At 41.7% G+C, this 14,486-nt stretch overlaps 1 protein-coding gene across 21 annotated transcripts in view; it reads left to right on the top strand.

Annotated features, from left to right (window-relative positions):
* ERC2 (ELKS/RAB6-interacting/CAST family member 2) overlaps window positions 1–11,190 on the top strand; it is a 951,823-nt gene extending 940,633 nt beyond the window's left edge. For 20 of the 21 annotated variants that reach the window (XR_004272356.1, XM_032289536.1, XM_032289514.1 and 17 more), the window contains one exon: window positions 8,228–11,190. Coding sequence is in view for 17 of the 21 variants with exons in the window: in XM_032289514.1 (XP_032145405.1) it covers window positions 8,228–8,467 (240 nt within the window). In the remaining 4 variants the exon portion in view is untranslated. The remainder of the gene's footprint in view (window positions 1–8,227) is intronic. The other variant, XR_004272355.1, reaches the window with a different exon arrangement.
* The last annotated feature ends 3,296 nt before the right edge of the window (window positions 11,191–14,486 follow it).

Below are 14,486 nucleotides of genomic sequence, written 5' to 3'. Positions count from 1 at the left end.
GCGATTTATATAGCCACCGGGGCGCCGCAGTCACACACCGCATACATCATTGTATTTTTAAAATGTACTTAATGAACTTTTTTTTTCTTTTCTAGTAACTACTTCATTGCCTTAAATGAATGCATTCCAATAGAATTTGTAACAAATGACCACTTTGTGTTTGCATTAATGCCAAACACGTTTAACAAATTTTTAACAAGGAACCCTGGCAAAATGCCAAACTCCTAGAGGGACACTGAAGGAATGCTATAAATTTAAACTAGATTTCACCTTTTCACTTAGCTCAGCAAGTGTCTTAGGTGTCTCACTATCTCAGGATTGTAGCATTTCTATTTTTATGTCAGATAAGTTGTACATTTTCATTATTTTTATTACTGAGATTGTACCTATTTCCACAGGACTCGTAAATCTATGCAGCTATTTCTGAAATAATACGAAAGCAGCTTAGAAATTAATCTTTATTTATCTAAAAGTGTTCATGTCTTATATAGGTTGGTAGATGCATGTATGCATATACTGTACATATCTACCAACATATTACTTTTTAAAACAGCACAGTCAACCAATTATGTACCATAACAATTGATTAGGCGAATGGTTGTCAAGTGGGGCAATATTTGGCAATGTCCCGAGACATGTTTGATTGCGTGACTGGGAGAGGGGCGGTGCTACCACACCTAGTGGGGAGTGGCTTGGGATGCTGCTTGGCATGCACAGGGCAGCCCCTTCAGCAAAAAATCCTGCAGCCCACGTGGCCACAGTGCGGAGATGGAGAAACCTGGAGGAGAGTGACGAAGATCTTTGGCCATGGGCAGTCTCTCCGGTTAAAGAAGGTATTCTTCTGGGGAGAAACAACCAAATATATTTCTACTCAACCAATGCTTTAAAAAGTACATAGAGTACCTAATGCTTGTGTTGAATGGCAGATATCTGATTTTTAATTTCACTGCCTTCTGCCCTTGAGAAGACAAAAGCCCAAAACGTAGAGTAGGGTGGTGCTGGGGCTGGCTGGTGGCAGGAGTGGATGTAAGACCAGCCGACTCGCGCCTGGTGCTGCCAGTGGGAGAAGGCCATGACCGGGCACAGTCTCCCAGGCAAGGCTGGTTGGAGGCAGGGGGAGCATATCCAGGAGATAGTTTTAGGTGTTTTGTGAACAAGCACATTTACTTTATTAGTCATGATAGTTTTAGGTGTTTTGTGAACAAGCACATTTACTTTATTAGTCGTGCAGTTATCATAGTGCATATTAAACAGATAATGGTTCTATTAGGGTTGCAGAATAAATATTTCTTTAAAAAGGAAACATACTTTTTTAGATATGTTTTTTTTGAGATGGAGTCTTACTCTGTCACCCAGGCTGGAGTGCAGTGGCACAATCTTGGCTCACTGCAACCTCCATCTCCACCTCCCAGGTTCAAGCAATTCTCCTGCCTCAGCCTCCCGAGCAGCTGGGATTACAGGTGCCCGCCGCTACGCCTGGCTAACTTTTGTATTTTTAGTGGAGACTGGGTTTCGCCATGTTGGCCAAGCTAGTCTTGAACTCCTGGCCTCAAGTGATCCGCCCGCCTCAGCCTCTCAAAGGGCTGGGATTACAGGTGTGAGCCACTGCACCTGGCCAGTTTTTAGATAACTAAAAAAAAAATTAGTTACATGTCACAGGTAAGGAAAATGGGGAGGTTAGGAAAATGGGAAAGGCAGGACACAAAAGACAGGTTTAGGAAATCCTTGCCTCAAAGAGGCAGTGGTCTCTGGAGGGAATGGTTCCTGGAGTGCAAAAGACATGGGTTCAAATGAGGCCCCAAGGAGGTGGGGAATTTTACCAAAACCATCCAGTTCTTCTAAGCTTTTGTTTCCTCATCTGCATGAAGGACTGTTAACCAACTGCATTAGTACCTCAGTGCTATCAAGCTGGTTTTAGATACTAATGCAAAGCACAGAGGGCGGTGGCAGATAGCATGCACCAAATGGTAGCTGTTAATAATCCTTTCCACAATGATAACAACGAAAATAAATCCTACGGAAACATAGCAGTCTGCGCTGCCATTTTGATGTACACAGCCCATATTCATCTGAATCTCTTCATTTAAAACATTATGGATGAGTTATACCTCGCGCACAGAAACCAAAGATGAAATACCAAGTCTCTCGATTGCCTCCTCCTAGCAAACTCCATCATTCCTAACAGCAGTTTGCAATTCTGAGCACTGGACTGGCTCAGCCCACCCCCATCCCAGCCCCCAGCCTTTTGGGTTCTAAAGTGTTACATTTTATTGCCCCATGGAGCTGCAGGAGTCCACGCTCAAGGTAAAATGTTGCTCTCCACTCATATTTTTGAATTATGGTTTCAAGGTGGTTGCTCCTATCAAGAAAATTAAATGATTTAACATAATTTGTTGCCACTTTGATCACAACAATAATAAATAAATCTTCATGAGGAAAACGGGAAACCGTTCCACCCCGTTTTTAAAGATGTTAAGTAATAACACAGATGTAGTTATAGGTTTTTTTTTTTTTTTTTTTTTTTTTTTTCTAAGGAGAAACGACTCTATTGGGTTTTCCTGTGAGCAGAATGGCTTCATGGAGCTGTTCTGCAGGATGCCCGCTGCCCTGAGAAGGAAAGGCTCTTCTCCTCCAATTAATTAGTATATCAGGGGCTTGCCTTTTATGTGGGCACCACGTGCAGTGTGTTAGGGGCATCTGAAGCCGTCGTGAATGGGTGTCTGTTTTTGTACCTGGGGGCACACTGCACACATTTGGAAAGCACATGGAACATAATGGACATTAACCCAGATGTCAAAAATAGCCTGCGTTTTACTACTGTTATTAAACAGTTTCCCCTTTAACCCCTCCGTGTTTACCAAAGACCCCTTTCTCCCAGCCTGTTTCTGCAAATCACTACTGAAAGGGCAGGAGAAGAAAGCCATAATCAGGCAGGTGTCTTTATTCCAAAGAAAAACAGTCTGAAGGAATATTTGTGAGACACCACATGTTTATAGCCTGCTCTCCCTGGGGTGTTTGTCCTGGGGCTGAATCTTACTGCTGTGTTCAGTCACCCACCTCACCCCTCACCCCCTTCCAACCTAGAACCAAGTCAAGAGCAGCAATCCCACCCAATACTGATTTCTCCCCACAAAGAAAATAGCTTTATATTTCAGTATGATGCTATTTATATATTCTTCATTTTAAAAAAAATCCAAAAAGTTCAAAAAGAAATGTCTAGAGGAGAAAAATTTAATGGCTGGGCACCATGGCTCACGCCTGTAGTTCCAGCTACTTGGGAGGCTGAGGCAGGAAAATTGCTTGAACCCAGGAGGCAGAGGTTGCAGTGAGCCAAGATGGCGCCATCGCACTCCAACCTGGCAGCAGAGACAGACTTCATCTCAAAAAAAAAAAAATTAAATTAAATTAAATAAAGAAGAAAATTTGAAAAACACCACCCAGAGAGAAATATTAATAATATTCTAGTGTATACACTTGTAAATTTTTTTATGTGCATGTTGATGCAAAAATGAGACGGAATTATGCATATAAAATGGTAATCTGCTTTTTCCACTGAAAAGTAGTGGACATCTTTTCCTCTCAAAAGAAAATAAAGATTGACATTATAATTATCATCCGTCACTTGATACATTTTAAGCATCCCCATCACAGTTCCCTGTTCCTTTCCTTCATGGTGTAAACGTTTACATTTTCATTCATTTGTTGACCTGTGTGTCTATCTGTTGACTGTCTTCCTCCCAACTATGCAGGCTCCATGAAGGCATGGACCTTGTCCGTTTTTCTCACTATTATATTCCTGGCACCAAGCACATTGCCTGGCCCAAGGAAGAGCTGTATTAGTCTTCTACTGCTACATAACAAATTACCATAAAATGTGGTGGTGGAAAATAACACCCATTTATTAGCTCACAGTTTTGTAGGTAGGACAGAAGTCCAGGTGGGCTCAACTGGATTCTCTGCTTAGGATTTCATAAAGCCAAAGTCAAGGTGGACTTTGCTGGACTTTAATCTGAAGGCTCCAGGAAGCATTCACCTTTAAGCTCCTTTGGGTTGTTGACAGAATTCATTTCCTAGTGGTCGTAGGACTGCAGTCCTTGTTCCTTTGCTGATGGTCACCTGAGTGCCTTTCTCACATCCAACAGGAAGCTCTCAGATCCTTGCCCTGTGGCTCCTTCCATCACAGCACAGCCAACCCCCCTGGTTTCAAATTTCCCTAACTTTCTCTTCTGCTACAGCAAAGAAAAGTCTCTGCTATTAAAGCCCTTCTGTCATTAAATTCGGTCTGCTCAGATAATCGCTCTTTATAAAAATTTTTTATTTTTTATTTTAGACAAGGTCTCACTCTGTCACCCAGGCTGGGGTGGCACAATCACAGTTTACTGCAGCCTTGACCTCCCCAGCTCAGTTGATCCTCCCACCTCAGCCTCTCAAGTAGCTGGACTTGCAGGTGCATGCCACCATGCCCAGTTAATTTTTAACTTTTATTGTGAAGACAGGTATTTGCCATGTTGCCCAGGCTGGTCTCCAACTTCTGGGCTCAAAAGATCCACACACCTCAGCCTCACAAAGTGCTGGGATTACAGGCATGTGCCTCCTCACCCAGTTGATAATCTCCCTTTAGACTAAAGTCAACTGATTAGTAGCTACATCTGTAAGGTAACTTTATGGTAAATGTGGCCTGATATGTTTCCACCCCCTGTGCCAGGGATTAGGGTAGGGAATCTTGGGTGGGGAGTAGATTTAAGGATTCTGCCTACCTGAGCTGCTCTCTAGCCTCGTAGCTGGGCTTAGTGGCTCATTCCTATAATCCCAGCACTTTGGGAGACTGAGGCAGATGGAACACTTGAGCCCAGGAGTTTGAGACGAGCTTGGGCAACATAGTGAAAACTCGTCTCTATAAAAAATACAAAAATTAGTCAGACATGGGGGCATATGCCTATAGTCCTAGCTCCTCAGGGGGCCAAGATAAGGAGGATTACTTGATTCCAGAAGGTCAAGGCTGCTGTGAACCGTGATCACACCACTGCACTCTAGCCTGGGTGACAGAGCAAGACCCTGCCTCAAAATAAATAAAAATAAAAATAAATATATATATATATATTTATATATACATATATTTATATATAAATATATATATATATTTATATATTGGTGTGTAAATATACAAGTATGTCTATATATATTATACACACATACACCATATTGGATGTACATACACACACACCCCATATTAGATGTACAGGTCTAGACAATTCATCAGAAGGGGACCCTGTAGTATATATGAGACTTCCTACTCTATATCATACCCAAGACGGTCAGGAAAGGCTTCTTGGGAAGACATGACAGCCAAGCTGAAACTGAAGAATAAGCAGGGCTCGATCAGGTAAAGAGCTGGTGTAAATGCATGTTAGATAGAAAGACATGCTTGTGCGATGGGGAGAAAATAAATTTTTAGGGCTGCAGAAGCAAGCTCAGCTTAGGGGCAACGTAAAGAGTGGAATGTCGGGGTAAGTACAGGACTGCAGAGAGAGGGGCCAGATGGGGCCTCGCCAGTATGGCCAGGAATCCAGTCGGTCCTGCATCTTAAGGGCAATGGGATTACAAACAGGGTTGTAAACTGTAAACGGAAATGCACTATGAGTGGATGTCACCATTGCAATGGCGCTATTTTCAGCTGCTGTGTTGAAAGTGCAGAGTTGGGTGCTGTAAGAGAGGAAGCTGGAGAAGGGTTAGGGTTGCTGTGACTGTCCAGGTGAGGGAGGACTGGCCAGGGATCATCTCACAGTGGGTGGCAGCCCAGATTGCCTCATTGCTGGAAGCCAGGATTCGTTTTTTATTTTTTTTAAAGCATATGCTTTTTTGCGCGCCCCCCCCACCCCCACAAGGGATCATCTGCATTCCTAAATGCTGGCGGTGTTGCTTGTGGTTTCATTGTTGTTTTTCTTTTTTTCCTCAAAGCCATTTAGGCCTCCTCGTGAATGGATTGTTTGATTGAAGGAATGGCTACACTTTTTGAGAATTCTCTTGTCTCCAGCATAAACCTTACCCAAAGCAGTGTGTTACAATTGTGAGGCTTTGTATTCTGGTTTGTGACCTGTTGCTCAGCTGGAAATCTTTCTCACAACTGAATAAATGATTGTTCTTTGCTACTTTATCTTGGAAAAACATCAAGGACATCAGACATTCACTGTAATTATTTTTCACTCATTTCCCCATCTGTGAAAAAAAAAAATGACTGGTGCATTTTAATACTACTTTGGGTTTCTCTTTACCTTTTAATCATGTGGCCTTTTAATATATTGGTCAGCCCTTTAAAAGGATGATTAAGAAATGCTTAATGCACAAAAGAATTAAAGCTATGCACCGCTCTTGAAACAGAAAGCGTGCTCTGACTTACAATTTTCATACAAAGTTTGCAGAGAGTTTATGTGCCAGAATGAGTAATATGATCTGCTCTAGGAACTCCCTAACTTTCTGGCTCTGCAAAAGTCATTTTTTTGCCCCGATTCAAGTTTCCTAACCAGAAGGGTTACACCAAACTCCTCAGAGTATGAATTAGCAGGGTTCATCCAAGCCACATATTTCATTTGCACTACTTAATGATGGCTTGAAATAGCTGCCTACCTGTGCAGACACTGGGATCTTTGGAGTTCTTGTTAGTCGGTATAACTCGAAAAATGCTGCATATCAACCACCAAATGAGACAGCTCAGGGTATATATAAAAGGTGACTTGTGTGTACATGAGTGTGTGTGTGTGTGTGTGTGTGTGTGTGTGTGTGTGTTTGATCTTTCCCCTGCCTGCCAGATTTCCCAGATAGCTGAACTCATGCGCCTGGAAACCCTGAAGCACTCACGGCCATATGTGAATGAAAATGGCACAGACATACAAAGTTGAACATCAGCAGGGAGAAAGCCTCATTTGAAGCAGCGGTGTGGGAGGGTCCCCTCTGCTCTCCCATTGCACTGTTGCTTCCCAGGATGCAGTTGTGTCCACACTCAGGGCCCCTCACTGGGACAGTGAGAAACCTTGGGGTGCTTCTGGATACCTGTTCTCCAGGGCAGGAAATAGACAAATGGTTGACTGCTGCATTTATGTTTGGTGTTGAGCATGTGCACAGGGCATTGGATGTGAGGATAAAAGCCAACTTGGTTTCAATCTGCTTAGTTTAAGAAGATGCCACTATTATTTAAATTTTTTTTATTGTGGTAAAATACATACAACATAAACCTTGCCATTTTTACCTTTAAGAGTACATGTCAGTGGTATTAAGTGCCTTCATAGGTTGTAAATCCATCACCACCAGTCATTTCTAGATCTATTTTATCACCCCAAACAGAAACTCTGAACCCACTGACAAATAATTCCCCATTCTTCCTCCCCCACCTGAGTTCCTGGTAACCTCTCATCTGATACCTGCATCTATGAATGTATCTGTTCTAGATATTTCATATACATGGAATCACACCATATTTGTCTTTTTCTGGTTTCTTCATTTAGGACGGTGTGTTCAAGGTTCATCCATGTTGCACCCTGCATCCTAACTTTACTTTCATTTTATGGCTGAGTGATACTCCATTGTATATATATAACACATTTTGCTTATCCATCTATTTGCTGGTGGGCACTTGTGGCTGTTGTGAATGGTGTTATGGATATTTGCATACAAGTATTTGTTTGAGTCCCTGTTTTAGTTCTTTGGGGTATATACCTGGGAGTAGAATTGCTGGATCCAATATCCTTTTAAAATGTTGCTCTCAGATGTTTTTTAAATGAATGCTAAGTTCTCTGATATCTTAACCTTCTTTAATCTCTATAAAGTCAAGTTAAAAAATAATTTTAAAAACATCATCATTGTAGAAAAGTGTAGAGAGAATAAAAGTTGACATGTAGCCTGATTATGTGGAAATAATCACTGGAACATTTTGGCGTATTTCCTTCAATTTCATTTTTTGTATATCAAGAGACATTTATACATATATGTGACATGTTTTCAAAGAGGCCTCTTCTCAGATGCACTTGCAGGATATAGTCTGTTTTTCTGTTCACTTTGTCCTTCCTCTGTGTTTCTTCCCCTTACCCTCTCCCCACTCCCACCCAACCCCAAACGTGGAGAGTGGTGGAGAGGCTGCTGCAGCGGCGAAGAGTGGGAAACTGGCTGCCAGGATTAGCTCAGATGTTTTTGCCAGTTTCTCCCCCTGCTAAATTAATGTGCTTTCTTGTTGCAGCTATCAGAAGGGCTGAATAAAGGGAACATGCAGCTCTGCAGCAATATTCTGATAATCTATTGCAGTGCGGCTCACATCACTCACCACCACCTGGAGCGGCTCATCAAAATGGAAGGGGAGTTTTCACTTACATTATTGAGTGTGATTCTGTTCTACTCGCTATTTCCTTCATCACCTCGTGTCATTTCTCATGGATGTGGATATGTTGGAAAGGAAGAATGCAGAGGAGGAGAAAAGTGATATGTCTTCTGTTTGTGTCTGGATGCAGGCATTTTGAATGTGATCATCTTTGCTGAATGTCATTATTTGATAACATTTTGTTTAAGTTACTTAAACATCATTGGATATATTTGAACTCCATGGGATTTTAACTGTGGATTCAGTTTCTGTTGGACAACTAGCCTCATCTCCAGTATCCTGCTGGTTCAGTCTAAGTGGTCATTCCTAACGTATTAGATTGTCAAAAAGTGTAAATTCTCTGTGAGTGAGTGGTGTTGGCAGTGTTTGTATACCACAATGCATGGAGTGTTTGACAAAGAAACAAAAAACACCAAAAATTGCGAGCCTTTACCCTCCTCTATTTCTTTAATCTGTTGTCTGAAGAACCGCATTTTGAGGGTGTAACCAGTAGTTACCTCTGGGCCAGGTTGGAAATGAAATCAATTTCTTAAACCACTAATACTTGCCAAGAAACCGCCTTATGAGAACATGGTGTGTGTCTCTGACAATGCATGGCACATCTAAATTGATCATTCATAATTTTATCTACCCAGGTCATGTACCAGAAAGTGGCAAAAGCCTGAGGCACCTGCCTATCTCTAGTTCCTGTGTTCCACACATCCCCGTGGTGGGGATGCCACCGAGCCTCAGACTCTTACCATCCCGGTACATGCAGGTCTCCATGAAGAAGCTGGGACTCATTTACATTTCAAGATCCAAATGCTGTGCAAACAGTGTAAGCTTAGATTTTCTGTAAATGAAGGGTCATTTCTCATTTTTTTTTAAAAGAAAATGTATCTGCAACATGGAATCCAAATCATTTTCAGCATCAAACATGAAAACATTGATGAATGAGGAACAATCACAAAAGCTGTGTATCTGTATATAGCTCTACACAACATGTGTGTGGATACAGTCATTGTTTAAAGCACATGCCAGGGAAAAAGACCAAATTTTGAGGTCTTTTACATACAGTGATATGGTACTAAGGAGAATTAAACTCCTACTGCTTCCTCTGAATATTAAAAAACAACTAAAATTGTTATAACTTCATAAAATTCATGACTGAGTCTGGCAAACATGTGCAACTCTTGTATTGCTCCATTTCCTTGTCAATGGAAGAAACCCTTCTACGTGTATGCAAGTGGGAGATGAAAACCTGCATTTTTAAAGGACAAACAGTGAATTTAAGCATGAGTGGCCTTAATAAATATAGTTGTCTTTCTTTGCTGCTGTGGAAAGGATACTAAACAGATGTTCCTGAAGTCTTGCATTGACTTTAGTCGTTATTATTACTTTTTTAAATGTTGATGCAATTAACTCTGGACCTCTCTCGTGAGCCATAGAGATATTTAAAAGACAGACACCTTATTTGTCGGGGAAGATGAAACCGTCTCTGAGTTGCACTATTTTTTCTTGGTGCATTCATGGTTAAGATACTCAAGCAGGTTTCTTGCTTCCGGCTTTGTTCTTGTCATCAGTAAGAATAACAAACTATGTAATGCTTACGTGTTGCATAAATAATCCAAATGCATTTATGTTTTAAAAGTTTGTCCTTTAACTATCAGAGGGATCTAGGTCTTGGTTAGAGAAGTAAGCAGAGTTCTTTGCAAGCTTATTTAGCACATTTTGACACAATGTTGCACTGAAAACCCAGGCCACAAATGCGTCCCAGTGAAGAGTTTGGATGTCCTCAAAGAAGTGGTCCTCACTGCCTCCTACAACCAGGTCCTGGACTGAACTCTGCAACTGAATACTTGAAGTAGGAAGTAGGAAATCCAGTAGGGAAAATAGGGACCTTGAAATAGAAAAAAAACCAACCAACCCATGTATAGCTAGCTATTTCTATGTATGTGCCAATTTTGTCACAGCTATTAATTGAGGGGATCATTTTCTGCCCAACTTTTGTTGGTTAAAAGTATTATTGATCTTACCTTTATGGGGGCATATCATTTAGTCCCTTAAAAATTAAATTCTATCTAACTTAACAACCATTTCCATTTCATGTAATATTCTCTGATGTTTGGGGGTTACCAAGAATATCCCTTTTTCACATATTAAGAATAGTCTCTGGGTTTACAACAAACACTGTGATGTTGGGAAGCTATTTCCTTTGCGCAAACTTTAGCAGGTTTCCTTCTAATCATAACATAGTTGAAAAAAAAAATTTGGGCTAACATTTAGGAGAAGTTGGTCTTACTTTGTGCAAAAGCAGGCTTGTACTTTATACCCCATTTGATTTTGATGTACAGTCTCAATTTTGTATTTAATGATTTTTGTGTATCCAGTATGCACGTTAACAGCGTGTCAACTTTCATTTGAAAGTGGGTTTCAATTTACTTTTTAAACAGTGTTTATGACGAGTCCTCAAATGTGTTGACATAAGCTCTATCTGCAGTGTTTTTGTGTAGAGTGGCGATTGAATGCTGTCGAGGGTCAGTGTATCTAATTCCCTGAGACCCTCGTTTGATAGTGCTTCTTGTAATATTTCTTCAAGTGAGTGGCATGTGGGTTGTGATATTGACCATGTGATTATGGACATCGATATGAAAAATAAATAAATAAAACTAAGGAACCCTGGAAACTACCAGTGGGCATGTATTAGCCAGTCATTGTAACCTCGTGTCTAGTAGAACAATGTACAAGCTATGTACAGTTCATAAATTTGTTATCATGTGTATGAGAAGTACTTTGTGCTGATCGCCTTATTTATATTCATCAAATAAACCTTGTTTCTTTCTGAAGTGAGTTCATTCTATCTCTAATAAATGCTCCAATTGTGCGGTTTCCAATATTTTGAGGGTCATGGATCCCTATTTGAAGAACCCTATGGACTTAAGTAAATAGGGAAGTTATTAGCTCACTTAACTGGAAAGGCGAAGATATAAGTCTTCCTTTATATACATCTGGCTCTAGAGGTTCAAATTAGGAAATTCAAGTTATTGGCAGTGTCTCCCTTCTTTCTTCCTTCCCTATGTCCTTTCTCTTTCTCCCTCTCTCAATCTCTTCCTCTGTGTCTCCTGATCCCTCCCTCTCTTCCTCCTTCCCATCTTTTGTCTCTTCCCTTTTTCTCCCTCTTCCTGTCTCTTTCTCCTTCTCCCCTTCTTCTCCCTTTCCCCTCCTTCTCTCCCTATTTCCCTCTGCACTTTCTATTGGGTTGGCTTCGGACTCTGCTAAGCTCTCTCTACTTGGTTGTAAAGATGACTTCCAACATCTTTGAGTACTTTTGATTTTTAGAGGAGGGACCTTATCTCTCTGAGCTTCTACATCTGTCCCCTAAAGGTACACTTGGTGCTTCTTTATTGGATGATGCACACAATCACCTTTTCCAAGGCCGTGTGATTGACAGCCTTACTGGTAAGGGTGGTGGGGAGCAGTTTCTAACGGGGAAAAATGGATTCTGTTCTAGAAGAGAGGGACAAGAAAGCTGGTCAAGCAAAAATATAGCTAGCCCTGCCACTGCTTGGATACACACACAATTGTCCATGCAGGGGCTCACAGCCTTCACAGCCCGTCTGTGGATCAGTGAAGAACCTCGTTGCTAAATGTCCTTTTTTAGCCTGCAGAACCAGCCCCTGGTTCCTTTAGTGGTTGGATTTAGATGCCAGGGAATGAATTTCCAATTCTTACCATGGCTGAAATCAATGAGTAATTGATTGTCAAAGCTGGAAAATATGTTACATGTCACGTAATCCAACATCTTCATTTTACCAGATGAAGAAACTGAGGCCAAGTCAGAAGTGACTGATCCACACATACATGGTAAGTTCATGGCAATCCAAGACTGTCCCTAGAGCTTTGGAAACAGGAATATGTGTCCTTGAAGCTCTTTGAGAAGGAGAGGAAGGAACAAAACCTTCCTCCAGCTGACTCTTGACAACATGGGGGAAATATTTTGTTTCTGTACGTGAAGAAACATTTCTGGGCTCAAAGTCACCACACGTGACCGTCCCTCAAAGTTGGGTACATTTGGGGGGACCTGCAAAGTTGTTTTCCCTTTTAACTCTGTTGCCTTTTTTTATAGAAAGAGTTGGAAAAGAATTTCTTACCTCCTAGAACTTCCTGAAGCAGCAGCTGGCATTCAGGCCCGGTTATGTAAATTCAGCTGGCCACATGGAACCTCTGCTTCTTTACCCAGAAATTGCTCTTTTCGGTAAGAAGGTACCAGCCCACATGCTGCTGGACTCCAACTGTAGGTTTATCTGTGCCTTTAGTTCCACAGAAGCACATAGACTTAAGTTTGGTACTCTGGAGGTTTGACTACATCTGATGTCTGTAGACTGCCATTACAAAAGATTAGACAGACATCCTAATTTGTAGAATTGCTGATCTGTAATAATAATTATACTAATAATAAATAACTGAACATTATTGAGCATTTGCTAAGAGCCAGACCATGATAGTAAGGACTTACGTGGATCAGCTCTGCTTATTCCTGACAACAGTCCCACAAGGTAGCTATTGTCATGACCCACATTTTACAGCAAAGGAAATGGAGGTCCACAGAGATGACCAGAAACAACATGCAATTCTAGAGTGCATATTTGATGCCAGTATTGTGCTAGAGGCTGTGCTTACATGAACTCTTATCCTCATAGTAATCCCTGAGGCATGCACTATTGTTAACCTCACTTTACAGACAAAGAAAAGGAGGCTTAGAGAGTTCACATGCCTCACCCAGGGGCTCTAGATAGTTAAGTGGTGGAGCCAGGCTTTGAACCCAGTGCCCAGCAGGCTCTTGTGCTTAAGGGAGGTATTGGGGTATCTCACAGGTCAGACCAGTGAGACATTAGGGAGTGAAGTTCAGATTCCACTCAATGTTTCTGGGATACATTTGGTTTCTAGCGTGGCCACATGACACACAGATAGGGCCTCAGGGGGCTGGTGGTTTCATCACTAATTTCTGCAGTTAACCAATAGTCCAAGAGAACGGACTGCCACGCAGTAAGACTGTGGCTCCCAGGGGAAATCAAGATACAGCAAAAGGAGAGCCTAGACAAAGCTTAGTGCACTGGATTTAACCTTGTTACCCTCGGGCCCCTTGGATTTCTTCCAAGCCCTCAGTCTCTGGGCACCAGCCCCGCTGACCTCCCACACTTCCTTGAACAACCTTGGGGTTGCAGGTGGAGCACCGGGTAAAAGGGGACTGAATAGATCCCCCCACCGTGAGGTGGCAGAGGGCCTTGGGTCCCATGCTAACGTGTATGTATTCAGGTGGAAATAGCGTCAGATTAGTAATCAGTAAACCTCAACTAAAGTCTCAGTTGTCTATTTTGCCAGCTGAGATTTGCCAGACAATCTCAGTTGTCTAACTATTTTGCCAGTTAGACTATTTTGGCTAACTTGTGCTTGGGAAAAGCATACAATCATGCAACTGCATGTGACCTCTGTTTCTGAACATAGTCAATAGGAATAACATGGCTCCCAACTACCTGATATGGGATGTGAATGGACAGAATGAGGCAATTCATGAGAAAATACATTTTAACAACAGTACTTTCCATAACTCTAACAAAGTACTAGAGCAGCTTGTTTTCATTTTTAGAATCGACATTCAGAGAAGGAAGTCTTCCTCTTTCGTTGCACAGGTATAAGATACTCTAGGTGATATGATTTGGCTGTGTTCCCACCCAAATGTCATCTCGAATCGTAGTTCGCATAATTCCCACATGTCTAGGAGGGATCTGGTGGAAGGTGATTGGATGACGGGGGCTGTTTACGTCATACTGTTCTTATGATAGTGAGTGAGTTCTCATGAGAACTGATGATTTTATAAGCCTCTGGCATTTCCCTTGCTTGCACTTCCCCCTGCTGCCACCTTGTGAAGAAAGTGCCTTGCTTCCCCTTTGCCTTTCACCATGATTGTAAGTTTCCTGAGGCCCCCTCCAAGCCATGCTGAACTGTAAGTCAATTAAACCTCTTTCCTTTATAAATTACCCAGTCTCAGGCAGTTCTTCATAGCAGTTAGAATGAACTAATATATCGGGCAGCAGATTTGAGAATAAAAGTTCTTCAGAAGGAACCATTGCTTCCTGCTGCT

This window comes from Sapajus apella, unplaced genomic scaffold (assembly GCF_009761245.1).
Source record: "Sapajus apella isolate SASKATOON/1434 unplaced genomic scaffold, GSC_monkey_1.0 scaffold23, whole genome shotgun sequence".
Taxonomy (NCBI): domain Eukaryota; kingdom Metazoa; phylum Chordata; class Mammalia; order Primates; family Cebidae; genus Sapajus; species Sapajus apella.
This window is presented reverse-complemented; position numbering and strand designations above follow the sequence as displayed.